Raw genomic sequence first — 26,071 nt, 5'->3', positions numbered from 1 at the left:
AGTTTGGAGACCCCTGCTCTAAGTTGTACTTACAAAATGATTTACTGAACCGCTTGCCTCTCAGGGCACCCACAAACATATATTTTCTGAGAGCAGAGGCCCTGGAGAATGAAATGGTAGCTGTTGCAATTTTTTGTCTCACGATATTTGCAGCGGTTTATCAAACGTAGATTTTCAGGATAGTATCTACTTAAATGAACTTTTAGTGCAGACAAACCAAATATAATCAGTTTTTTGGTAAAATATTTAAGATGGCATTGCTTCGGTTGATATCAAACATGTTGCGATTTAAAATGATGTATGTCTGTGAAATGGTGACAAACTATCTAAAATGGAGTATGGCCTTGGGTATGAGCAAAGCTCATGCTTTGTTGGATGCTTCCCTGGCTGTAATAGCCAGGAAATGATGGCTTTAAAACCGGAAATGTCTAAATCCTCATTGCTTCCAGGGTCTTTAGCCACTGAGAAAATCGGGGAATGGATGTTCCTCCATCTCTTCTGTGAGCAGTCATCCTGACCGCGCTTGCCACAGTCCCGGTCTACCTGGAGGAACAGTAGTACACAGGAACCACTGCGGGAGGAAGGGACGTTCTGAGCACCGTAAAAGCGATCAGGCAGCTGTAAAGCTGCCCAATGATCCCAGGATCTTAGCTGCCACCATATTATCCAATTCCCAACAGAGCATTTCTGTACGTACAATGGATTAGAAGTCTGTGCTTGCCATTTGTTTGTACTAATGGATGAGAAGTAGTTTGATTCATTACAGCGGTCACTCCTACCTTTTAGAGGATGGTTCAATCTGAGGTTTTTATTCAAATAGAGCAGTGTTTGATTTGCTGTCTTTTGTTAGGCCTGGTCCACACTTGTGCGACTGGGCGCACATGTCGCATGACGTGTACAAATCGATAGTTCCCTTTGATAGCCGTCTTAACTGATCCAACACAAGTTGGTCCGTCTTTACCACTTCAGCTCCGGAAGGTTTTACCCCCATAATGACCAGGCCATTTTTTGTGATTCGGCACTGCCTTACTTTAACAATTGCGCGGTCGTGGGACGCTGTACCCAAATACAGTTAATGTCCTTTTTTTTTCCCCCACTTAGCTGAAACACACGATCTTAGTGTGCCTGTCTGACAGAAGAGCCATCTGCTTTGTTTACATAGGCAGGTGGCTCTCCTGTCAGTTAATCTGAAGATTGCGGGAGGCCGGCGGCGATCAAGCCCGCTCCTCCCGCGGTCTGGCTCCCGTTGTGTCTAATCACAGCGGGAGCGCGGCTCCAGCGGCGTGCGCACGCCACCGAGGCCGCGTGCACATAATCACGTGGATTTACGTTATTCTGCGCAGCCGAGCCACCCTCCCGCAGTAACTCTACGCGGGGCGGTCGGCAAATGGTTAAAAAAGGTTCCTGCACTACTTTGGCTTTGGTCTGTTTTCAGCCCATTCAATATCATCGAAGTCTGATCCTCGACCTTACCATCCGACATGGTGATTACAGCAGCAGGAAAAGGAATTTCTCACACTGGGATTGTTTCTCAAAGTCAGAGCAAAAGTCGGATGGAAGTAGGACTGATGTCGCAGGGCAAAGTCAGATCGACAGTTGTACAACAGTCAGATTGTACCAGCTTGTACCGGTGTTCTAAAATTTTGTCAGACCCATGAAAATTCCGGACCTCGTCACTTCCGGTGATGCTACGTCATAACCCAGCTGATGCGACCGCTGATGCGAGCCCCGGTGCGCATGCGCACAAGACATTTTCAAGGTCTGATGAAATTCTAAGACTTGGCGAACAGCTGACTGAGAGGAGGAGGGGCTGAGGTGGGACGCACACACCGCAGCGGAAAAATTAACACGTTGCAGAGCTGACTTAGAGGAGGCGGGAATGAAGTGATTGATAGATATATATAGATATATAGATATATGAGCTGTAGAGCTGACTTAGATTATTATTTAGCATACTTAGAATAGAAGGAGCCGCTTTTAGTGCATTCATTACGCACCTCCGTCCCGCCCCCTCTAAGTCAGCTCTACAGCTATATATATATATATATATATATATATATATATATATATATATATATATATATATATATATATATATATATATATATATATATATATATATTCACTTCCTTCCCGCCTCCTCTAAGTCGGCTCTGAAACATGTTGTAAAATTTTCCCGTGGCTGTTTGCTAAGTCTTAGAATTTCATCGGACCTTGAAAATGTCTTGTGCGCATGCGCATCGGGGCTCGCACCAGCTGGGTTATGACGTAGTGTCACCGGGAGTGACTAGGTCCGGAATTTTCATGGGTCCGACAAAATTTTAGAACACCCGCTTTAATCCATAGTGCTCTAGAAATCCTTTATCATGTTGTAAATATTTATTTGTAAAAACTGTGTTTTTAAATATGTAAAACCATTTAAATGTGAAAACACAAACATGACAGTGGAGCTAGGATTAGGGAAATGTATTCCTCAAACAGAATAAACAGCTCAGTTGTGACTGATTTTATAGCACCTAGTAAACATTTTGTAGCTGTGCCATTGCCTAGGCCTTTTTACTAAGATGGTGATGGAGGTGCAAACTATGACCAGGTAATTCTTTCTGTTTCTAGACCCAACTGATACGTGAAAATCTAGTATTCAGGAGGACACTATTGCCCATGATGACAAATCTCTTGATAATCCTGTGAGGCTAGAATACCTGGTGTTGATCTAGGCTTGGTTCACATATGTTTCTCTGCTTTTTTTTTTTTATAAGGAGTCCAGTGCAGTTTTGTTCACTGATTCAGGTGCAATTTTTTACTTGAATCTGCACCTGAACTGGCGTGAAAATGCACAGAACTTTTTTTTTTTTTTAGAAATGCAAAATCTTGGGCAGCTCTGCATAGAAACCAAACGGCTTCCAGGTTTTTTTTTTTGTCAAAGCTTAATTGAACAACCTGAAGTTAGAAGCTGATTGGCTACCATGCATAGCTGCACCAGATTTTTCATGCTCTAGCTTTAGTAAATTGACCCCACTGTCTCATATTTGCTAGCTGCTTAAAGAACACCAAATTTTACAATTAGAGGCCCTCCATAAAAAGAGAAATAAAACTAAAAAGAGACCCTTGTTTCCCTGTTTTTGGGAATGCATTTTCCATTTCCAAGAAAGAATGATGTTTGATTATTAAAATGAGCCTTTTAGTACTTGTACATTCACAAGTATCTGCTTGCCAGCTCCCTACAGGACCTGAACAAACCAGTCTGGGCAAAAGTATGCCTTACATTTTGGCAGTACATGCACTTATTCCAAATTTTTTTTTTTATACTTTTAAAGCGGAGTTCGGGGCACAAAAACGATTTTTTTTTTTTTTTGTGCCCCTCCGCTAGTTGGAGATCACCTGAAAAGGAATTGGATAGTTATTTATTTATTTTTTTTGTTTACTCACCTTTTAATTGAAGATCGTAAATACTCACCTCAGAGTACTTCCTCCCTCGGAGCCGCGGCTCCACCGTCACTTCCTGTCTCGCTATGATTCCTGGGAGCTGAACGTCATAGCTCCAAGGAATCAATGCGACGGCACCGGCCCCGCTCGTCACTTCCGGGCGACGCCGCATTCCCCTGCTAAACAGCTTCTGGGCATGCCCAGAAGCTGTTTAGGAATGCGGCGCCGCACCGGAAGTGACGAGAGGGGCCGGTGCAGGCGCATTCTGGGACAAGAAGACGCGGAAGAAGACACAGAAGAGGACCGCGCCGGCTTCAGCTGCCCACAAGAGAGATGGAAACGCTGTGGAAGAAATTTTATAAGTAAGTATTTCTTCTAAAAGGTAAGTGCGAACCAGGACAGATCAGAGGCTAGCCATTGTGGAATGTGCTAGCCCTGACTGTCCCGGGGGTATGTTTATTAAAAAATGACTTCTGTGCCTGGAACTCCGTTTTAAAGACACTACAGAAAAATACGTGTTGATCCTTCCATAAATACACTTGTCTCATATTTTTCTGTTGGGGGCAGACAGCACATTGGCATTGCTGCACTGAAATTGCATAGAACTTTGTCAGCCCTTCCCAGCGCTGTTTTGCTAAATTACAAAATACGCCCCCTCTTCTTATCTTCCTAACCTAAGATTTAAGAGGGTGAGAGGATGCAGAGCGCACAGGAAAGCAATGGATTTGTGGTAGGAACAGGTGTTTTTTACATATAACCGTTATACCAAAATGCTTTTAACGGTGTATTTAACAGGCCAAAAGGGAGTGAATTAATGACTTTCACAAAAAATGGGAAACCCTTTAAAATATTCAGTCTCTGCTTTCAGTGAGCTCTGTATGCCAAGTGTGGTTAGCTTTATGTTCTCTGATTATTACAATGTGACAAAGGCTCGTTGAAAAAAACATACCACACCTCTTTCATTGTTTGTTTATTGTTCAGTTTAGAATAATCATTTAGTATATATATTTTTTTTTTCTTTTAGGAGGATTCCGAGGTGGCCGAGGAGGATTTGGTGGAGGTGGTGGTGGGGGCTTCAGAGGAAGAGGAGGAGGAGGAGGAGGAGGACGTGGCTTCAGAGGTAATTAAGGGTGGTCATATACACCCAGTAGTTAAACAATTTTGTCTTGTATTTATTTGTATTCTATTAGAGGTTGTAAACCCCCCCCCCCCCCCCCAAAAAAAATGAAAAGAAAAAAAAAAACCCTGCAAGACCGGCATAATGAGCTAGTATGCATCGCATTCTAGCGGATTATGAAATACTTAGCTTAGAACGAAGCCCCCGCAGTGTCGCCCACTCAGCAGAGACACAGCAGACATGTTCAGCTGTCCTGGTTTGCGTCCTCTGGCCATCTGTCTGGCCAAAGGCGCGATGACATCACTCCTGCGCATGCGCGCGGGAGCCGCCGTTCACGGCACAGGGCTCTGAAGGATGGCCGTTCCTTCAGAGTGCATGCGCCAATGACGTCATCGGCTGCATTAAAAGTATCTCCTAAACGGTGCAAGTTTAATAAGGCTTACCTATAGGTACAAGTTATAAGTGAGGGTTTACAACCTCTTTAAATAGAATACGAAAGTAATAATATAAATTGAAAAATCTTGTTTACTCTGCCTTTTCCAAGCAAGCTGTTCTATTTTCTTATTTTTTTTTTTTTTAAGAAAAACATATTAAAGTATAACCATACTTCTCATGTGGCTCACAAGAGTGCACTTGTTTCTACACTCTTGTGACCCAGATTAAGATGAAACCTGCTGTCGGCTGAGCCGATCCAGGCTCTGCAGCCGTTCCCGCCCCCTCCACAGCCTGACACTGCAGTGAGCACTGGAGGGGCAGAGCAGAGAGCTGGTGGCTGATAGTCGCTCCTCTCTGCTGAGTGTAAGAAATTAGCGATCAGGCGTCATTTGATCGCTCACTTCTTGGTCTTAGAGCTGGCAGGGGATAGCTGTAGCATCAGACTGATACTGCAGCTACATAGCTTAGTATGTGTGTTTAAATTTTTTAAAATTCTGCACTTCTATTTTAAGATCCCCACTTCATATTTGCAACTGCGATCATATGACAGGCAGCAGCAGCAGCAAAGAAGCAATTCTATTTTCAGAACTGCATTGTGAGGGTAGTTTTTACCTTTGTCACATCCATGTGAAGTGAACGCTGTTTTATAGTTGGGAAGCTATTCTATCAAAGGGTCCTGAAGTGGTTACAACATTGATGTCATGACCCCACGAGCAGAAAGAATGCTTACACTAGCATGTCTCCTTACAGGAGCAGATGGTGGTGATCTAATAACAAAATCAGGTAGTTTAACCACTTCAATACTGGGCACTTTTACCTCCTGGCCCTGGCCAATTTTCAGCTTTCAGCGCTGTTGCACTTTGACAATTGCGTGGTCATGCAACACTGTACTCATAAACAAAAAATTTGTCATTTTGTTTACACAGCTAGGGCTTTCTTTTGGTGATTTTTGGTGATGTAAAAAGACTGGAAACTTTTGAAAAAAAAAACAAACAAACAATTTTTCGTTCATTGATGGACACAGCTCCTGATCTTTATAACCATTGAGTTATACTGCCCCCTACAGGAGTAGAATACTAGGTGGAAAAATATTCTTGTTACGCCTATGGGCAGTCCCAGGGGGTAAACTCCATCTCCCTACTATAGGTACTCAGTTTTTTTTTTCTGTCTAGTCAGGAGTAAGGACCTAGTTCCTTGCTGGGATCTCTGGTCCTGGCAAATGTTTTCTTTTTTAGATAGATTTTTTTTTTTTTTTTCTCCTGGTTTTTCCTGTGAGATCTACAGACAATTGTCGGACTGGGCGACGGGCTGGATAATCTAAATCCAGTGGTCGCCCCAGTCTGGCCAGCGAGCGCGCGCAGACCTCAGCTCCACGCTAGGTCGGCCACAACATAGCCCCACTGGACAGGGGGCTGGCCTGTGAGTTAAAATGCTTCGCGAGGTCTTATACGACTGGGTCTTGAGTCGCAGCGTTCCTCCTGGCCAACAGCCCCCCCCCATTTTGATGGTGAGGGGTTCTGTCTGCAGCAGTGCGCACCTGGTTTCTGGTATGGTGAGTACCTACCCCCCCCGGAGGGGTTTGAGGTGGACGTGGGACGGACGGACCCTCAGGTTCCCTTCCTTTCCATCAGGCACCCCCCTTTGATCGGTTTCTCCCCCCCCCCCCCCTTCCACATATGCTTTGGCTTTGTGGATTGTCTGGGCCACCTCCTGGGGTTTAGGCAGGGCGCTATGCCGGCGATGGGGGGCCGGCGGGGGGGGTGGTGCGCCGCAGACTATCAGCTGTGCGGGGGGGGGGGGGTGTACCTGTTGGGGGCTCCTGCCAGGGTCTCCCGTCCTGCCTGGGTCTGTCTATGGGTCCCTGTAGGCCTTGTGCTGTGCAGGGCTGCCATTTTGCTGCAGCCTGTGTTTCTATGCACGGTGGCCATGTTTGTGCAGTCTGATGGCCATTTTGTGGTGGTTTGCCTTGACAGTGGAGCCCTGTGGGTGGCGATTTCGGCAGGGGGGGCCCCTCTCATCCCCTGGTGCGGACTCCTGGATCTTCTCACTTCCTGATCGCTGCACGGCATAGGAAACCAAAATTCTGCATGGAGGCTGAAACAAGGCTGATAATGTATAAAGAAAATAATATAAAAAGGGGAAAAGAATATTAAAAGAAAAAGGTGAAGAAATAGAGAATGAGAATGTGTGCCAAAAAAAAGAGTAAAAAATACTGGTTTAGAATGTAAAAAGGATAGTGATAGAAGGGAATGTTGAAGGGAAAAACGGGGAAGGGCATCATGAGTTGATGTAAGCTGCCCAAGGCTGATAAGATTAAAAAATATATATGTGTACAATTTTGCCCATCTGTGCATGCATGAGCGCACATATATGAAAACATGGGCTTATGATGGACTGACTGAACAGAATATCTGAAGGGTCCTAAATAAATAAAAATTAAGAGATAACCAGGAACCTTGGAGGTCCTGGACTATGAGAAAAGTGAGAAAGTTATTCTATTAAATATTTAGAGCAGCGGGTTTATTTAAAATATTATTTACTTCTATTTCTTTGTTTAAACCCCCAGGAGTCAGGGAGTCCAAACGATAGATCCAGTACGATTCAGGACAGACTCTCAGCTGGGGGGAGATTCTTGGGTATGGCTTAAATGACCCACACTCTTAGGTCTACTGAGGACTGGTGATGACATTGAAAAAAGTGTTTGGGGACACTGGGTTTGTCATATCCAGCCTCCACAAAGCGTCTATGTTCCTCAAATCTCTTCCGCAGGGTGCGTATGGTTCGACCTACACAAAGTAGGCCGCATAGGCAGGACATGCAGTAGACCCGAAATTCGAGAGAGCAGTTGTAGAAGTCAGAGATGGTATAATTCTGGCCCTTGGTCTGGAATTCTTTTTGTCCGTGAGTGACGTGCTTACAGTTAAGGCAGAGTGATTTGCGATATTGATACATACCCTTAATGTTGAAAAAAGTAGGGGGAGCATTGGGTGTGATGGAGGATTTTTTCATTTTGCTCAGGGCAATTAGATTTTTTTATGTTCCAAGCTCTTCTATACGACACTAGTGGACGTTTAGAGATACTAGATTTCAAGTGTGGATCTGCTTGGAGAATGGGCCAGTGTTTCCTGAATATATGTTCCATTTGTTTAAACCGGGTGTGGAACGTAATGGTGAATCTCAAGGGCTGTGAATCGGACTCTGTTGAACACCTTTTCTTTCTAGTGGCACAGGAGGAGCTCTAGAAAGGCCATAGTGTTCTGATCATATACTGACGTGAAGGTAAGACCCATGTCGTTGTTGTTGCAATGGTCTACGAAGGTCTGGATGGTCGAAGGTGTGCCATCCCAGATGATGACCACATCATCTATATAACGACCGTAGAAAATTAACTGGGAAGCACATGGGTTATTGGACCAGATATTTGTTCTCCCACAGACCCATGGTGAGATTGGCATAGCTTGGGGCAAAGTTTGTGCCTTTTTTATAGGTTCCCTTATCCAAGATACTCATTTACCCACCTTCTGGTTCAGAAAATGTAAATGGCATACTAAACAATATGAAGACCATATCTTAGGAATTAAACTTAAAAAGATACTTTGCAGCTTATTAAGCCGACCAGCTTTTGCCATTATCAGAAGCTGGTGTGCAATGGCTGCATACAGCAATTCTCTGGTTGTGTATGTGCTTTGTTTCACCCATACAAAGTGCTCTAAGGGACCATTGAGACATTTTGCCGCTGACAGATAATGTCTTAGCAGAAGTTATTCTCTGGCTGTAACAGAAAAAAAAAAAAAAACGTAAAAAGATACATAGAGATTTTGATGATTACAATTTTAACCGTATCTTTCAATGGAAACGCACTACCACTATTGCGCCACCACCTCTCCTCCCCCGGCCTTTATTCCGCAGATCTGACATATCCCCCATCAGACCTAATCCTTCACCCCATCCCTCCAAGAGGGAATTTGAGCTTTCATCCTACAGTAATCCCCATCAATGCAAAGTTACTAGAGATACACCTCGGGACCACAGACCTTATACACATCAGGATAAAAATAGATCCCAAGGCCCTCCAAAGAAGTCTCATCCTAGTGGTATACACAAATCAAATGGATCTGCTACCCAACATATACAGGTATATCCTGTCATTAAGAAATCCATCACTGTTCCCACTACATCACCACCTTTTGGCTACTCAGTAAGGTTCACCTTATCTCCTATTATCTCCCATTCCCCCTGTCATCCACAGTCAAGTCTCAGAATCTGGTTTTCCCACTACAGCCCAGCCCCCAGTAAAATTGGACTCCACTTCTACTGATGCCCAAGCCCGTACACTGTCCCTGAATTTAAATGTTCCTACTAGTTCTGACTCCTCTTTTTTTAGTCTTAAACCACCCCCCCCCCCCCTCGGCCACCTCCAAAAAGAAAACTCATAGAAGAGGTAAACGGGGGGAGGGGACGCAAAAGACAAAAAGAAAAATCCAATGACAATTAGAATTTTCAACCTGTCCGACCATACTTCCCTCAGGACTATCTATCCTCAGCAGGGGCCTTACGTTTGCCCCTACTGCAGCTCCTAACCCTGTTCAGTTGCTCGTCGACCTTAATCGTTTTATCAGGAATCTCACAGTAAAACGATATTTCAATATGAAACCTCTAAACCTGATAACTTAATCGAGGACACCCTGGATATAAACCATACTACCGGTTACGATGTAGATTCCACCCCCTCAGATTTAACAGCTTTAATCCATTTAGAAAAATGATTTACTGATGACGAATATTTGTACCTTTTTAATCTTCTCAGTCAACATATGCCAACTTCTCCACCAGTCCTCAGTAGACCTAAGAGTATGGGTCATTGAAGCCATACCCAAGAATCTCCCCCCAGCTGAGAGGTTTAAATGTCTCTGTGCTTGTGAATCGTACTGGATCTATCATAATGGACTCCCTGACTACTGGGGGTTTAAACAAAGAAATAGAAGTAAACCCGCTGCTCTAAATATTTTAAATAGAATAACTTTCTCACTTTTTCCATAGTCCAGGACCTCCAAGGTACCTGGTTATTATCTCTTAATTTTTATTTATTTAGGACCCTTCAGATATTCTGTCCAGCCAGTCCATCATAAGCCCAGGTTTTCATGTGTGTGTGCGCTCATGCAAGCACAGATGGGCAAAATTGTACACATGTTTAAATCATATCAGCCTTAAGCCGCTTACATCATCTCATGGATGCCCTTCCCTATTTTTCCCTTCATCTTTCCCTTCTTACCTTCTTTCCCTGACATCACTATCCTTTTTACATTCTAAACCATTTATCATTTTTTTTTTGGGCACACATTCTCTGATTAGTATTTTTTTTACCTTTTTTTTATTACCATTTATATATTATCAGCCTTGTTCCAGCCTCCATGCAGAATGTTGGTTTCCTATGCCGACGCCCAAGCCATTTGTTAACTGTCATGACTATATGTGACGCTGTCCTTGGTCTCCGTCACTTTACTGTCCTTTAGGTTGCTCCTACATCCAGTAGCCTAGCAATGCCTGAAGGAGCATGCATGCTCCGAACGCAAGCACCTCCCTGCTACCGCTGGATGTGATGTGGGACGCTGCAGGAAGACCGCCCAGCAACCAGGAAGTGCCCGATACCACAGACACGGTCGGGACCAGAGGCTGTTCTTCCCCTTTCTCCCAGTATATCCTCAGCGGAGCAGATTAAACCTGTACAATGCTGGCTATCCACAAACGTCATGTGAGTTTTTAATTATTCATGTGCAATAAACTATTCTTTTTAATCTACACAGAGGTGGCACTACTCTCTTCTCCCCTTCCCCTGATGGTCTCGTTACAGAGTTCCATTTAGCTCTGTCTGGAGCCGGCAGCCACCCCACTTATCCATAGACATTCTACGAAGACTGATATTCACAGACTCTGACTACTATAATGAAGTTACCATAAGCCTGCACCCTTATGCAGTAATGTGTGTGTGTGTGTGTGTGTGTGTGTATATATATATATATATATATATATATATATATATATATATATATATATATATATATATATATATATATATATATATATATATATATATTTATTTATTTACATTATTAGGTCATTATTTTACTACTTGTTACACAAGCGCTGATATATATATATATATATATATATATATATATATATATATATATATATATATATTTTTTTTTTGCCTGTCTCTGCTGGGTGGTGAGTCTGGTGGGGTTCTCTCCCTCTCTGCTGAGCATCGGGTGATGCTGCCAGCGCGGTGGGGGTTTTCCCTTTTCAGTGTGTTACACTTTTTGGGGGGCCCCCGTGGAGTCTTTAGAGCACATATCACCAACTGACCCCCCCCCCCCCCCTCTCTGAGGCTGAGGGTTCTCTGGGTCCCAACCATCCATCGATGCATTGACGGCGGTCCTGGAGTCCTTTGTGTCCTGGGTGGAGGTGGCTTTCTGGCGATGGGCTAGCAAAAAGTCCTTCCCCCCCCCCCCCCCCCGCCTCATCTTTCTCTGATCCTGAATCTGATTAAGCTGCCCTGGACGTGGATTACCCTGCTGGGTCTGCAACCATGCGCCCTGGAATTCTGATAGTGGGGATGATTCCTCCACATCTGCAACTATGCACGAAAAGGCGCTGGTGAGACCTGGAAGATGGAGGCGCAGGTTTCCTTTGGCACTCGCAAGCCATCCAGAGCGGCAAAGGTCTTTCCTTTCCCTGCTTATTTTGACAGAATTGTCGCTAAAGAGTGGGGATGACCAAAGTGTCCCCTTGGGGTCCCTAAGCGATTTTCTAGGCGTTACCCCTATGAGGAGTCCCTTATTAAGAAGTGGACCGTTCCACTGATGGAGGACCCTCCCGTCCAGATTGAACAAGGCAATCATGATTCCAGTAAAGTGTACCCGGCCTTTAAGGATCTGGCTAAGAGGAAGGCGGAGGCTGTGGCCTGCAATATGTACACTCTGGCTGGTTTGGCACTGAGGCCGGTATTTACCATTGCCCTGGTGTCCCAAACTCTGACCGAGTGGGTTAAGCTTTTACTCGGTCACCTGGAGGGAGAACAGCTCCCCCCTGCTTTTGCTGAGCTGGCAGACCAAGCTTGTCCAGGGGCTGCAGTTTATCTGTGATGCTTCTTTGGATGGGGGCCCCCCTAGTGGCTGGGCTCTGTTTTGGCAGTGGTCCTTTTGGCGTGTCTTTTTTGCTCAACCAGACCAGACTTTTAAAAAGGCCTTGACTGATCTTCCCTTTCAAGGAGATTGCCTGTTTGGAGCTACCCTGGATGACATTAAAGGTCTAACGGGGAAAGAATACCTTTCTTCCGGAGGCTACTAAGAGCAAGGAACCTCGTCCCTCAGGGTCGACTGACAAGGGCTTGTAGCCTTTCAGGGCCTCCTCCTGGAGGAACCAAACTAACCTGGTCTTGCAAGCCAAGAGTGGGCTTCTCCAGACCCGCAGACAATGCTTCTTCAGCATGAAGGTACGCCCTCACCCATATCGGGGAGTGGGAGGATGTCTTTGCTGGTTTCCGGTTTAAGACAAGTGGATCCACAAAGTCATTGAGTCCAGCTACAAGATCGAGTTTTGCTCTTGTTGTCCGGCAACTTACCTCTGTCCCCAGACCGCTTACAGCAGTGGTCCTCAACTCCGGTCCTCGGGGGCCCACTAACAGGCCAGGTTTTAAGTATTATCTTGGGGAGATGTAGACTAGAATACTGCAATCACTGAGCAGCAAATGAGATCACCTGTGATGTAATTTAGTTATCTTGCAAACCTGGCCTGTTAGTTGGTCCCAAGGACCGGAGGCTTAGTTTTGATTTTGGGGTGGTACAAGACCTGTTGCTTCAAGGGGTGATTTCAGGGTTTTTACTCAAACCTGGTTACAGTTCCCAAGGAAGGAAGGAAGACAAGGTGCGTCCAATCCTGGATCTCGAGGAGCTGAACTGCTTTGTGCGGGTGCAGTAGTTCAGAATGTCTTCCACTCGCATGGTGATGCCATCCCTGTGTCTGAATTTCTTGCCTCTTAACCTCCCTGGCGGTATCCCCGAGCGTGACTCGGGGTGGATTTTTCATACCAGGATCGGTAACCCCGAGTCACGCTTGGGGTGGATGTGCAGAGAGCGCAGCGGTGTTCTCTTACCTTCTCCTGGCGATCCAGCGATGATCTCTCATTGCTGTGACCGCCAGCCGAGATCCCCGCCGCTCTCCGTCGGTCTGATCACTTCCTAGTTCCGTTCCCTGCAGCAGCAATGCTGCATGGGAGAGGAACTAGGGAGGGAAATAAAAAAAAAAAAAAAAATTGCACAAAACACATTTCATATTTTTTATATATATATATATATATATATATATATATATATATATATATATATATATATATATATATATATATATATATATATATATATATATATATATATATATATATATATATATATATTTATATTATTGATTCGATTATAATTCATGCGTTTTTGTGTTTCAAATTTATCACATCTGGGATGTCTACTAGAGTCTTGTTTTGGTCAGGTTTAAGTCAGTAATTACTAAGAATTGTAGGCCTATAATACATAACGCCAAATTTCCATGAAAACAATTGTACCGCTTTTGGTATGGAATTCCTGACAGAATCATACCGCCAGGGAGGTTAAAGACATCAAGGATGCCTACCTTCACATTCCAATATGTGGCCGTCACCAGCCCTTCCTCAGCTTTGCTGTGGGAGAGGAGCATTATCAGTTTGTGGCGTTACCCTTTGGTCTCACCTCTGCTCTTAGGGTCTTCACAAAACTGTTAGCTCCGGTGCTAGCTTTGTTACGCCAACTGAGGATTGCGGTACTGGGCTACTTGGAGGACCTCCTGTGAGTGTAGTCTCCTGCTCTGGTTGACAACCTGGAAATCACCATACACACTCTGCAGGAGTTCAGCTGGATTCTGAATTTTCAGAAGTCTGCTCTGGTTCCATCCACAAAGCTGGACTATCTGGGTCTGACTCAGTCTCTGGACAGTCCGATCCGGCTGAGCCAGGGAACGAAGGCGTCCTGATATGGTGGCTTCGTCCAGAAAACTGATGAATGTATTTGAACTCAGAGTGATCAGACTGTTTGGACCATTGGACGGATCGTCTCCAGGGATGTCCAGTACGCACTCAATTGGACAATGCCGTTAGTCCTTCAGTTTGCAGGCGTTGGACCAAGGGAAGTGGTCCCTTCATCTGGAAGGTGTTTCATCAGTTGTCTCCCATGGGGCATCCCCAAGGTGGACCTTGTTGGCCTTTCGGCTCAACAGAAAGGTGCAGAGGTTTGTGGCTCTGTCACAGGATCCTCTGGCAGAGGCCACATACGCGCTGGCCCCGGTCAGTATCATCTGATTTACTTCTTCAGGGTGTCCGACATTTGGTTCCTCCAGTGCAGTCTCTGTTGCCGCATTGAGACCTCCAATTTGGTTCTTTTGGTCTTCCAGAAGTCTCCCTTTGAGAATCTTTGGGAGATTCCCTTGCTTATATTGTCTCTGATTTTCATTTGAATGAAGACATTGTGTTGCCTTCCCTCTGTCCCAGGCCTAAACATCCGAAGGAAATTGCCTTGCATGCCTTGGAAGTGGTCCGGGCGATTAGGGTGTACTTGGTAGCTACGGAGTCTTTTAGAAAGTCAGACACCCTATTTGTGCTCACAGATGGGCCTGGGAAAGGGTTGTCCACTTCCTCTGTGACCATTTCCTGAGGTATCAGACAGACGGTTATTCGGGCCTATTCCATCAGTGGCCAGATCCTTCTACTTTCCCTGTCAAGGCGCACTCTACTCGGGCACTTTGTGCCTCCTGGGCCTTCAGTCATCAGGCGTCAGTAACGCAGGTTTGTATGGCGGCCACCTGGTTGTCGGTGCACACTTTCGCAAAGTTTTATAAAGTGTTTGCATCTGCGGATGCTTCTTTTGGCTGCAAGGTTTTGCCGGCTGCTGTTTAGAGGACCTGATCCTGTTTGAGGGTGTCGTGTTTTTTTTTTTTTCCTGGTGGGCTCCAGTTGTTTTGGTTGAGCTCCTTTTGCCTCTTTGTTTAGCCTTGGGAATTTTTAATTTTTAATCTCTTTGTCTGTTTAGCCTTGGGAATTTTTTTGCTGTTTCCACCCCTCATGTTTAACACTGCTTTAGGACGTCCCAATGGATATGAATATCAGGAGCTGTGTCTGTCAATGAACGAAAGAGAAAAGAAAGAAAATGGGATTTTTGACTTGCCATAAAATCCATTTCTCTGATGTTCTTTAACGGACACAGCACCCACACCTCTGTGAAGTTGTAATTCTTCTGACACTGCTTGTAACTAAACTGAGTACCTATAGCAGAGAGAGAGTATACCCCCTGGGACTGCGAATAGGCGTAGCCAGATTATTTTTCTGCCGATTGTCCTACCCCTGTAGGGGGCAGTATAACCCAATGGGTATGAAGATCAGGAGCGGTGTCTGTCAATGAACATCGGAGAAATGGATTTTACGGTCCAAAAAACCCCATTTTACTTTGGTCTTAAATTTTGCAAAAAAAATTTTTTTATATATTTAGGCCAAAATGTATTCTGCTACATTTCTTTGGTGAAATAACCAAATCAGTGTATATGATTTAGTCTGTAGGAAAGTATTGGAGTCCACAAACTGGTATATATCTAAAATTTGATCAATTCTGATGTACTGATGGCCTATCTCATTTCTTAAGGGCCCAAAAATGTCAGGACAGTAAAAATATCCCCCAAATTACACTTTTTGGAAAGTACAGTCCAAGGTATTTTAGTAAGGCAGGTTTTTTGAAGTTGTAACTTTTTTTTTTTTTTTTGTCAGTTTTCTGGAAAATTCTGTCACAGTGCAGTACAGTGGCATAATAAAACTGGTGTAGGGGTGATCAGGGACATGGCAACTGAGTGTATATTGGCACAGTGCTGGTGAAGTGCACATTAAAGCAGTGGCAAGCAAGTAAGATTGTGTGATAATGTTGGTAGGTAAGGCATGCAGATAGGGGGGTGATGCGGATGTTTTTGTTAGAACAGGGTTGAAGGTGTACAGACACCGTAATAGGCATTACCCCTATTTACCTTGGAACAAAGGGGGAACCTAAAAGGCAATGTTCTACCTGCATCACTCTTTTTTAAAATAACTATATGATGTACTTTTACATGTCACAATGCAATTAAAACAGCAATGCACTCCCACATAAAATAGCCCACATAGTATCCAGTACAAACTAAATAGTAGGCAAACGCCACATCTGAAAGCCATCATGTTTCACACAGTACTTGCAAATTAGGCTGACAATAACCGCTATACAACGATAAACCAGAAAACCGCAAGAAGAGAAGAAGGAAGGCTGACAGACCTGAAGAGGTTAGAGAAAAAAAAAGAAACAAAGGAGGCATTGGAAAAGAGAGAAGAAACTAGGACGCAAAAAATGATCAAGGAAGCATACAATCACAGTTGAGAAGAAGACACCTTCATACAAGTTGCCCAAGGTTCCCACGTTTGGTCAACAAGCGATTTCTTATCATTGATCACACTAGCCATTCTCTCATGTTCCATGATCCCAGATGCCTTATATTTCAGACGACATATGGAAACAGAAGTGGACTTCCACGCACCCGCAAAGGGGATTTTGAGCTGCAAAAGGACCAAGTGTTGCATAGGTCGTGGCAACCCTGGCGGAAAATCACTAAGTTAATGCAATGTGAACCTGTTGGGCAATCGTAACACCTGCAGCATACAAAAAAAACCCTGTTCCAATAACTGCAACCTGGAGCATTCCCACCAAATATGAAGCATAGTACCTCGCAGAGAGCAGACTTAAAACACTCCCCTGATGCTGTAGGATACATTCTGGCTAGGCGAGTAGGGACCAAATACCACCGTGTCAGGATTTTAATACTAGCCGCTATCAGGAAAACCTTTTATATTCCTAAACTTTTATATTCCTTTTTTTAGGAAGCCTGGAATACCAGTCCTCCAGGTCCAATTCACAAGCAGACTCCCTATATATGCCATGCAGATGCCGACTCTGGAGTCCTGATTTTTGGTACACCACTTCTCTTAGGCTGTTAAAGATGGTGGCTCTGAGGATCGAAGAGATCTCAGTAAATAAGCTTTTTCTGCAAATCTAAAGTGTTAGTTGGAGGCATCTCTAGATTTGTAATACAATGAAAGTGTGAGGGGACCGCTTTTTTTTTTTTTTTAATATATACACGCACAAGTCCTATGTGGTACAGACTTTTATCGGTCCACCATTTAAACATTTCTGGGCCGAAAGGATTTGTCCCTTTAATGACCAGGCCATTTTTTGGGATTCGGCACTGCGTTACTAACGGACAATTGCGTGGTCGTGCGATGCTGTACCCAAATAAAATTGAGCTTTCTTTTGGTGGTATTTGAGCACCTGTCTTTTTTTTTTTTTTTTGCGCGCGCTATAAACAATAAAGAGCGACAATTCTGAAAAAAATAAATAAATAAATTTCACATTCTGCTATATAACATTCCTCCCCCCCCCCCCCCCAAAAAAAATGTAAAAATTAAATTTTTTGATCATTTTAGGCCAATTTTGTATTCTGCTATATTTTTGGTAAAAAAAAAATCTCAAGTGTATATTTTGATTGGTTAACACAAGTTATCATGCCTACAAACTAGGGGAAAGAGTTCTTCTTTTTTTTTTTTGTCATGGGGGCGATCTGCGATTTTTAGTGGGACTGTGACATTGCAGCGGACAGATCGAACCCCTAACTGAAATTTTTGACACTTTTGGGGGCGGGACCAGTGACATTACTACAGTAATCAGTGCTAAAAATATGTATACTTACTGTAATAATGACACTGGCAGGAAAGGGGTTAACCTAGGGGTCATCAAAGGGATAATTGTGAGCCTAGGGGAGGGACTTGTAAAATGATCATAGAGACCTGTGATCCTATATAGAAGGATCACAGGCACGCTGTAATCATTTCAGAGAGAACAGCGGGCAGCTGTGTTTACAACAGCAGACCGTCGTCCTCTCTCAGCTGGGAACAATCGCGGGTGCCCGGCAGCAATTGCCACCACTGGTCCCATGGATCGGCATACCCCCCCAGCACCACTCCCGCAAACCGACGTACCCCTATGTGATTTGCACAGCCGAGCCAGCCTGCATCAGTGTATATATGTGGTGGGCGGTCGGCAAGTGGTTAAAAAGCTTTGATGTTCCGACCTGGAGGTAAAATCAGAAACCAGCGTGGTATTAGTGCATGAATGGTCCCAGAGCGCAACAAAGTAAGACAGCATTGGCACCAACACAGTGGGGGGTCTAGCCTTGGGGGGGGGGGGGGGCGCATAACAAAAAATCAATTGTGTGGAGCGGCACAGCCTGTCGTTCCATAAATACTTAATCAGGGTGTTCACAGTGGGAGTAAACTGGCGACAGTTGCATTATCTGCTTCGCTTTGTAATAGGCCCAACAATAAGGGACCCCAAGACCGCCTTTGAATCTAGGTGTATACATGGTGACACGATTCAACCTATGGTCCTTAAGGCCCCAAATGAGTTTAGAAATTTTGGATTGAAGTTGTGCTAGATATATCTTTCAGAGGGGTACTGGTAACGAATTGAATAGATAAAGTAATTTAAGCAGCACTGTCCTTTTTGACCGGGTTTACACTCTCGAGCCAAGACAGATCAAGCATAACCCAACCCGAGAAAAGGTCCTCCAAACGACTGCAAAAAAAGGGATCATTAGCCTTATATAACGAGTTCTAGGCAGCAAGGTGAATCCTCAAATAGGGTTGAGTTCCCTACTGCCACTGAAAAGGGAAGGCAAGTTCGTACCTGTAAAAAAAATAAAAATGGATCTAGGATATTTATATTAAAGGCCAAGGACCGAAATCCCATCAAAATCCTGTAATGTCCGCAGAACAGAAGGGAGAGAAGTGAGTGGGGAGGTAACAAAAAGCAGAACGTCACTGCTCGAACCACAAGTGATCCCTTTATTATCCTGATTATTACAAATGGCTATTGCCATAGTTTGTCACAATGGTGAAAATCTGAGGGGAAGATGGGAAAGCCTTGTGCTGCCTCAATGAGATCAGAATGATGATCTGCTAATTTAACTTTAAATCGTAGGTGTGAATTCAGGGTCCCCCAAAACATTATTTTTTTTTCCGCTCCTGGTCTAGTGTTCTGTGGTCGGTGGCCTGCGGTTCCTGTGCTGCGGGTTGGACATGCCTGCTTTAATCCATGTCCTTAGTCTGCTTGTGTTCAGAAAACTGTTTGCGGGCTTTCTTGTGCATCATCTTTAGAAGAGGCTTCCTTCTGGGACGACAGCCATGCAGACCAATTGATGCAGTGTGCGGAATATGGTCTGAGCACTGACAGGCTGACCCCCCCCCACCTCTTCAACCTCTGTAGCAACGCTGGCAGCACTCATGCATCTATTTCCCAACAACCTCTGGATAGAACTCTGAGCACGTGCACTTAACTTCTTTGGTCGACCATGGCGAGGCTTGTTTTGAGTGGAGCCTGTCCTGTTAAATCACTGTATGGTCATGGCCACCATGCTGCAGCTCAGTTTCAGGGTCTTACCAATCTTCTTACAGCCTATGCCATCTTTATGTAGAGCAACAATTTTTTTTTCTTCAGAGTTCTTTGCCATGAGGTGCATGTTAAACTTCCAGTGACCAGTATGAGAGAGTGATAACACCAAATGTAACACACATGCTCCCCTGAGACCTTGTAACACTGAGTCACATGACACCAGGGAGGGAAAATGGCCAATTGAGCCCAATTTGGACATTTTACTTAGGGGTGTACTCACTTTTGTTGCCAGCGGTTTAGACATTAATGGCTGTGTGTTATTTTGAGGGGGCAGCAAATTACATTGTAGCAAAGTGTAATTTCTTCAGTGTTGTCACATGAAAAGATATAATAAAATATTTACAAAAATGTAAGGGGTGTACTCGCTTTTGTGAGATACTGTATATTAGAATATCAAAAATATGAAAAAGAAAGCTTGTAGAAAAATGGGTGCCACTAAACCTAATGAACACTGCAATAAAAATGTAAAATATGTGCTCACTAGAAATACTCAATACTTTGCACTTAAGAGGTTTGAACGACCTAAGATGTCACAATCCCAAGTAACATTAAACTTTCAGTGGTCTTAAAATAACTTACTGGATGTTTTCTAAATGGAATCTAATTTGATTGCATGTATATATCATGATTATCTAATTTTAGATGTATAGTTGCTCACATGGTAATTTTTGTTTTATTTTTCTTCTCTACAGGAGGCCGGTAGTATGTACTTTGAAATCCAGAGATGGTGCCTTTCGGAAACCTTATTTGTGAAAATATTTTTGGAAATGCAGCCTCTGTTTTTTTATTTTCATGATAAAATCTTAACCACACATCGGAAAGATGAGAACGATGACGTCATCTCAATGACTTGTTTTACCTCCGTGTATGTACATAGAGACATTGTGGACCTAAATCAGTAATGTCATTCTTGAACCCCTGAGGTCTTTTGTGGATTGATGATGATTCCTCTGAGAATTTTTTTTTTTTTTTCTTTTTTGGTTTTATAGAACTGATTTTATCAATATTCATGTTTTTGTCGTATGCTACACCGTAAATGTAAATATGGGAACATTGTATTGCTAAAAGGTGCTAAGCCAATAAAATGTTTCTACTACTTATTGCACTTGCTTTGTACTACAAATGTAAACTGGTGTATGTTTCAAATTATTTTAAACAGGCGATCATAGTTATTTCTCTTACGTCCTCCGACAGTCGCCGCCTCCTCTAAGTCATCACTGTTGGGGTATTGTCTTCCTATCCGTAGGAATAGCTAGGCATATAGACTTAGTCCAAAGACAAAAGGCATTAGCATATACACACCCACGGGGGCTGTCCCATCCGGTCAATACCCCCCCTGCATCACCACTCCCAACTCAGTTTTAACTTGCCTAGCGTCAGGAATAGTCAGGCTACCTTGTGCTGGGGCTTCAGTCTCAGCCTTCCTTAATCTGTTATTTGATTTTCTTTTAAAATGTCAGTTTTTTCTCTCACTTTACTAGCTGTTTATTTTGTCAGCTTTAGTGTTAGTTTATTCTTCGGATAAAGATGGACCATGCGGTACTGGGATTCGGACTGGCCGCCCTGGTTCTCCAGGGCACAGAGGGTCAGATGGACCCCCCAGCCCGCCATCGAGCGTTCAGCTATGGTTCGCCCTGGCATTAAGAACGACCCATCCCTGTTCGCTGCAGGGATGCAGCCGTGAGGTGGCTACCTCACAGGACTTGTCTGCGGTGCTGCAGCATCATGTCCCTGGCTCACGGCACTCCCTGTCAGATGAGGACAGAGGTTTATCCGTGCATGGAGGCTCCCCACGCCATCGGGTACAGGTAATTACTTTTCTGTGTGGGGCCTCCGTTTGGGGGTGGCAGTCTGTGTTGCTGTGTGTCCCCATGTCTGTGCCTGTGTGACTCCCTGTGCGATCCCTGCGGGGTTCGCTTTGTGCAGATCTGTATGTTTGCCGGGGGTCCCTGTCCCTGTGTCACCTTAGGTGCATGTTTGGGGGTACAGACTTGTGTGTTGTGCGGCGACCGCTGCGGGGGTAAATTCACACGGTCCGCCATGTTTTTACTATGCACACATGTATAGCCCCTCTGGGGCGAGTATACAGGTCATTTTGGCGCCATCCGCCGCCATTTTGTGGGCGGTAGAACGATCGGTTCGGCCACATGTCGGCGGCCATCTTGGCGTAGCCTCCTATGCATCCCTATGGGGCAGCCATTTTCCCTGAGGTCTGGCTTATAGCCAGCCCCCTCCAGCAGCATTTCCTTTTCCTCTCAGGCAGCAAGGACACAGGTAGCAACGATCTGCGGGCTCTGCAGTTTATCGCTCTGTCTTCTTCTGTATACTGCTTCTGGCTCAGTTTCTTTCTCCTTTTGGGGGGTCTTCATAGCTGTGACAGTAGCGGTGGGCTGCGCACTCCGCAGCGCTATTTAAGGGGACAGTACACTACTTTTTTGCACTGTAGTTTTTTATCTTGAGCCATGGATTCTCAGGAAAGCAAGTTTCCTCCAGCTTTAGTGGGGGGCCCCAGTTCTCCTGTGGCCCCGCAGCGACCTGATCTGGCTGCTGTAGTTGCGACTTTAGTGGCAAATATGGAAATGCTGATGTCTGAACGGGCTGCGAGAAAACGGCCCAGGCTGTATCTCTTCTGATTCAAATGGGGATATGGCTGCGGCTGCTGCGAGCGTGCCCTTTTCAGGGTCCCGCTCATCCTTAGACCCCCCGGGGTCTGAGGGGGAGGCTGAACTGGAGGGTGTTGATACATCCTCCCCAGGGTCACCTGAAGAACGGGCGACCATGGATGAGTTGATTATTTCGGTTGAGGATACCTTACATTTGGAGGACGAGCCCAGTCCTCCGGGCGTTGTGTCCTCTTTAAGGACGCACAGGGCCCGCAAGTCTGTGCAGGTTTTTCTCTGCCCTGCTGAATTTCATTACACTGTTAATGAAATGTGGCGCACGTTAAAACGTCCATTCCTGGTTCCTAGTCGGTTCAAATTGCTTTATCCTTTTGCGCCGGCTACGGAATCGCGATGGTGTGTGCCTCCACAGGTAGATCACACTGTGGCCGTGCTGAACAAGGCTACCTTGGTTCCTACTGAGGATACCCCGGTTTTCCGGGATCCCACGGACCGGCGGTTGGAGTTTCTAGCCCGCCATTCCTATACGGTGGCGGGTTCGTTGCTCAAACCCGTTTTCGTGTCCGTTATGGTGGCTCAGGCGGTGGCTCATTGGATTAAGATGCTTAGAAGCAACCTGGTGTCTGATGACGTGCCGCCTGCACGACTGGAAATGGTGGACCAGATCCATCAAGGAGTCATGTATCTGTGTGATGCAGCCCTGAATGAGGCCCCCTTGGTGGCTCGCGCCTCGAGTGTCGCGGTACTTAACCGGCGACTGATATGGCTAAAGAGCTGGTCGGCCGACCAGTCCTCGCGGAAAACTGTTGCTGATTTTCCCTATGCTGGCTCTCGCCTTTTTGGCGAGGCGTTGGATACCCTGGTAAAAGGTGTCACGGGGGGCAAGAGCACTATGCTACCCCAGAACCCGAAGAACAAGTCTTTCCGTGGCAAGCGGGGTTCTGCGCCTAGATCAAATCAGGGGTCCTTTCGTGCCTTTCGGAACCAATCCAAGGGCAAGCCCTTCAAGGCCCAGGGCAACCAGAAGAAACCCTGGGCGGGTAAGCAGAAGACCGGCAATGCCGGCTCGGCGGGACACTCCGCCTCTGCCTGAAGGGGCGCCCTCACCCATTTCTGGGGTGGGGGGGACGTTTGCGCGGTTTCCTCTAGCCTTGGCTGCTCCGGATCTCGGACAGGTGGGTCCAGGAAATCGTTCGATCAGGTTACAAGATCGAATTCCTTTCCAGGCCGGTGGACAGATTCTTTCCCTCCAATCTCCATCTGCTTCCGGGGCGTCTGCAGGACCTGCATCAAGCGGTGCAGGACCTGCTTGCTCAGGGGGTGATTGTCCCGGTGCCTCATCGGGACAGGTTTCGGGGGTTCTATTCGAATCTGTTCACTGTGCTCAGGAAGGAGGGCAAAGTACGTCCTATTCTGGACCTGAAAGCACTGAACCGCTTCGTGCGTGTTCGGAAGTTTTGAATGGAGTCTCTCTCCGTTCGGTAGTGGCCTCCTTGAGTCCAGGAGAATTCCTAGCTTCGATAGATCTGAAGGATGCGTACCTGCACATCCCCATTTTCGAGGGTCATCAGCGGTACCTTCGGTTCGCTATCAGAGGACCACTACCAGTTTGTGGCGTTACCGTTTGGTCTCGCTTCGGCACCCAGGGTATTTACCAAGGTGTTGGCACCGGTCCTGGGCCTGCTGCGGGCCCAGGGCATTGCGGTCCTGGGGTACCTGGACGATCTGCTTCTGAGATCGCGTGCCAGTCAGGACCTTGTGCGCGATCTGTCCATCACGGTACAGACGCTCCAGGAGTTCGGGTGGACCATCAACGTTCAAAAATCAGCGTTGTCTCCGTCGCTTCACCTTCCCTATCTGGGAATGGTTCTGGACTCTGCTCAGGCAAAGGTATTCTTGCCGGAGGACAAGCTCCGGACTTTGCGGGACGAAATCCGGTCCCTCAGGGACAATCCGTCCTTGTCACTCAGGACCTGAATGCGGGGCCTGGGGTTGATGGTGTCGGCCTTCGAGGCAATTCCCTTTGCCCAGTTCCACACGCGGGCTCTCCAGACGGAGATCCTGGCCAGGTGGGACAGACTTCCTCAGTCCTTGGATCTGGATGTCTCCTTGAGTCGCCGGACCAGATTGGCTCTTCTGTGGTGGATCCAGTCCCCGTCAGTGGCGCAAGGCAAGTCCTTCCGCCCGTTGGTGTGGACAGTGGTTACCACGGACGCCAGCCTGTCGGGCTGGGGTGGAGTCCTGGGCAACCTGTCTGCCCAGGGCACTTGGTCGGAGGAGGAATCCTCCCTCCCGATAAATGTGCTGGAACTACGAGCGATAAAACTTTGTCTCTTCCAGTGGTCGGACCGTCTCCAGGGCCTTCCTGTTCGCGTTCAGACGGACAATGCTACCGCGGTGGCTTACATCAACCACCAGGGGGGCACCAGGAGTGCTCGAGCAGCCCGGGAGGTGACCGACATTCTGTCTTGGGCGGAGACTCATGTCCCGGCGATTTCGGCAGTTCACATTCCGGGTGTGGAGAATTGGCAGGCAGACTATCTGAGCCGCCAGACCCTGGACCAGGGGGAATGGTCCCTACACCCGGAGGTCTTTCAGATGCTGTGTGCGAAGTGGGGATCCCCAGACGTGGATCTGTTCGCATCCCGCCTAAATCGAAAGGTGGGAAGGTTCATGGCAAGAACGCGCGATCCGTTGGACGACTCGGATGCGTTGGTGGCCCCTTGGCATCAGTATCGTCTGATGTACGCCTTTCCTCCGATTCAGTTACTATCCCGGTTCCTTCGCAGATTGGTCTCGGAACCGCACATGGTGATTCTGGTGGCGCCGGACTGGCCTCGCCGGTCTTGGTACGTCGACGTTCACCTGGCAGTGGCGCCTCCGTGGCGTCTGCCGCTGCGGGAAGGTCTCCTGTCTCAAGGTCCAATCTTCCATCCTGCTTCACAGTCGCTGGCTTTAACGGCCTGGCTGTTGAGACCCAGGTCTTGAAGGACAAGGGTCTATCTCCTGAGGTTATTCCTACCCTGATCAAGGCTAGAAAATCCTCCTCTGGTAAGATTTATTACCGTACCTGGAAAGCCTATTTCGCCTGGTGTGAGTCCAGGGGGTTCTCCCCTTGTTCTTACTCTGTGTCGAGAATTTTGGCTTTTCTCCAGTCTGGAGTGGATCAGCGCCTAGCGCTGGCCACAATAAAGGGCCAGGTGTCTGCACTGGCTGTTCTTTTCCAACGCCCTTTGGCGTCTCATTCTTTGGTGCGCACCTTCATTCAAGGGGTGCGACATCTGGCTCCTCCCAGGAAGGAGCCTTTACCTCCATGGGACTTGAACTTGGTTCTGTCCGCGTTACAGCGTGCTCCCTTTGAAAACATCAGGGAGATAGCGTTGCCTCTGCTGTCTAAGAAGGTTGCCTTTTTAGTGGCGATCACTTTGGCTCGCAGAGTGTCGGAGCTGGCGGCGTTGTCTTGCCGCTCCCCTTACTTGATCATTCACGAGGATAAGGTGGTTTTGCGGCCACCCCCATCCTTCCTTCCCAAGGTGATCTCTGAATTTCACCTTTAATGAGGACATTGTTCTGCCTTCGCTTTGTACAAAGCCTAAGCATCCGAAGGAGATTGCGTTGCACTCCTTGGACGTTGTCAGGGCGATCAGGGTTTACCTGTCGTCTACGAAATCCTTTCGGAAGACGGATTCCCTCTTTGTCCTTCCTGAGGGAAACTCGGAAGGGCATGGCTGTGTCCGCAGCAACTATTGCCAAATGGATCAGACAGACCATTGAGCAGGCTTTCGCCTTGAAGGAACGGGTTCCGCCCTTCCCTGTTAAGGCGCACTCTACCAGGTCTTTGAGTGCATCTTGGGCCTATTGGCATCGGGCCTCGG

General features: G+C 46.2%; 1 protein-coding gene across 2 annotated transcripts in view; it reads left to right on the top strand.

Moving 5' to 3' along the window:
- GAR1 (GAR1 ribonucleoprotein) overlaps positions 1 to 20,680 on the top strand; it is a 32,472-nt gene extending 11,792 nt beyond the window's left edge. Inside the window, exons 6-7 of one of the 2 annotated variants that reach the window (XM_082254533.1) lie at positions 4,451 to 4,546; positions 20,268 to 20,680. In XM_082254533.1, the coding sequence (XP_082110659.1) occupies positions 4,451 to 4,546; positions 20,268 to 20,278 (107 nt within the window). In that variant the 3' untranslated portion in view covers positions 20,279 to 20,680. The remainder of the gene's footprint in view (positions 1 to 4,450; positions 4,547 to 20,267) is intronic. The other variant, XM_082254534.1, reaches the window with a different exon arrangement.
- Positions 20,681 to 26,071: the final 5,391 nt, after the last annotated feature.

This window comes from Pelophylax lessonae (genome assembly GCF_965119305.1).
Source record: "Pelophylax lessonae genome assembly, chromosome: 1".
In the NCBI taxonomy this organism is placed as follows: domain Eukaryota; kingdom Metazoa; phylum Chordata; class Amphibia; order Anura; family Ranidae; genus Pelophylax; species Pelophylax lessonae.
The sequence above is the reverse complement of the archived record's forward strand: the minus strand, read 5'-3'. Positions and strand labels throughout refer to the sequence as shown.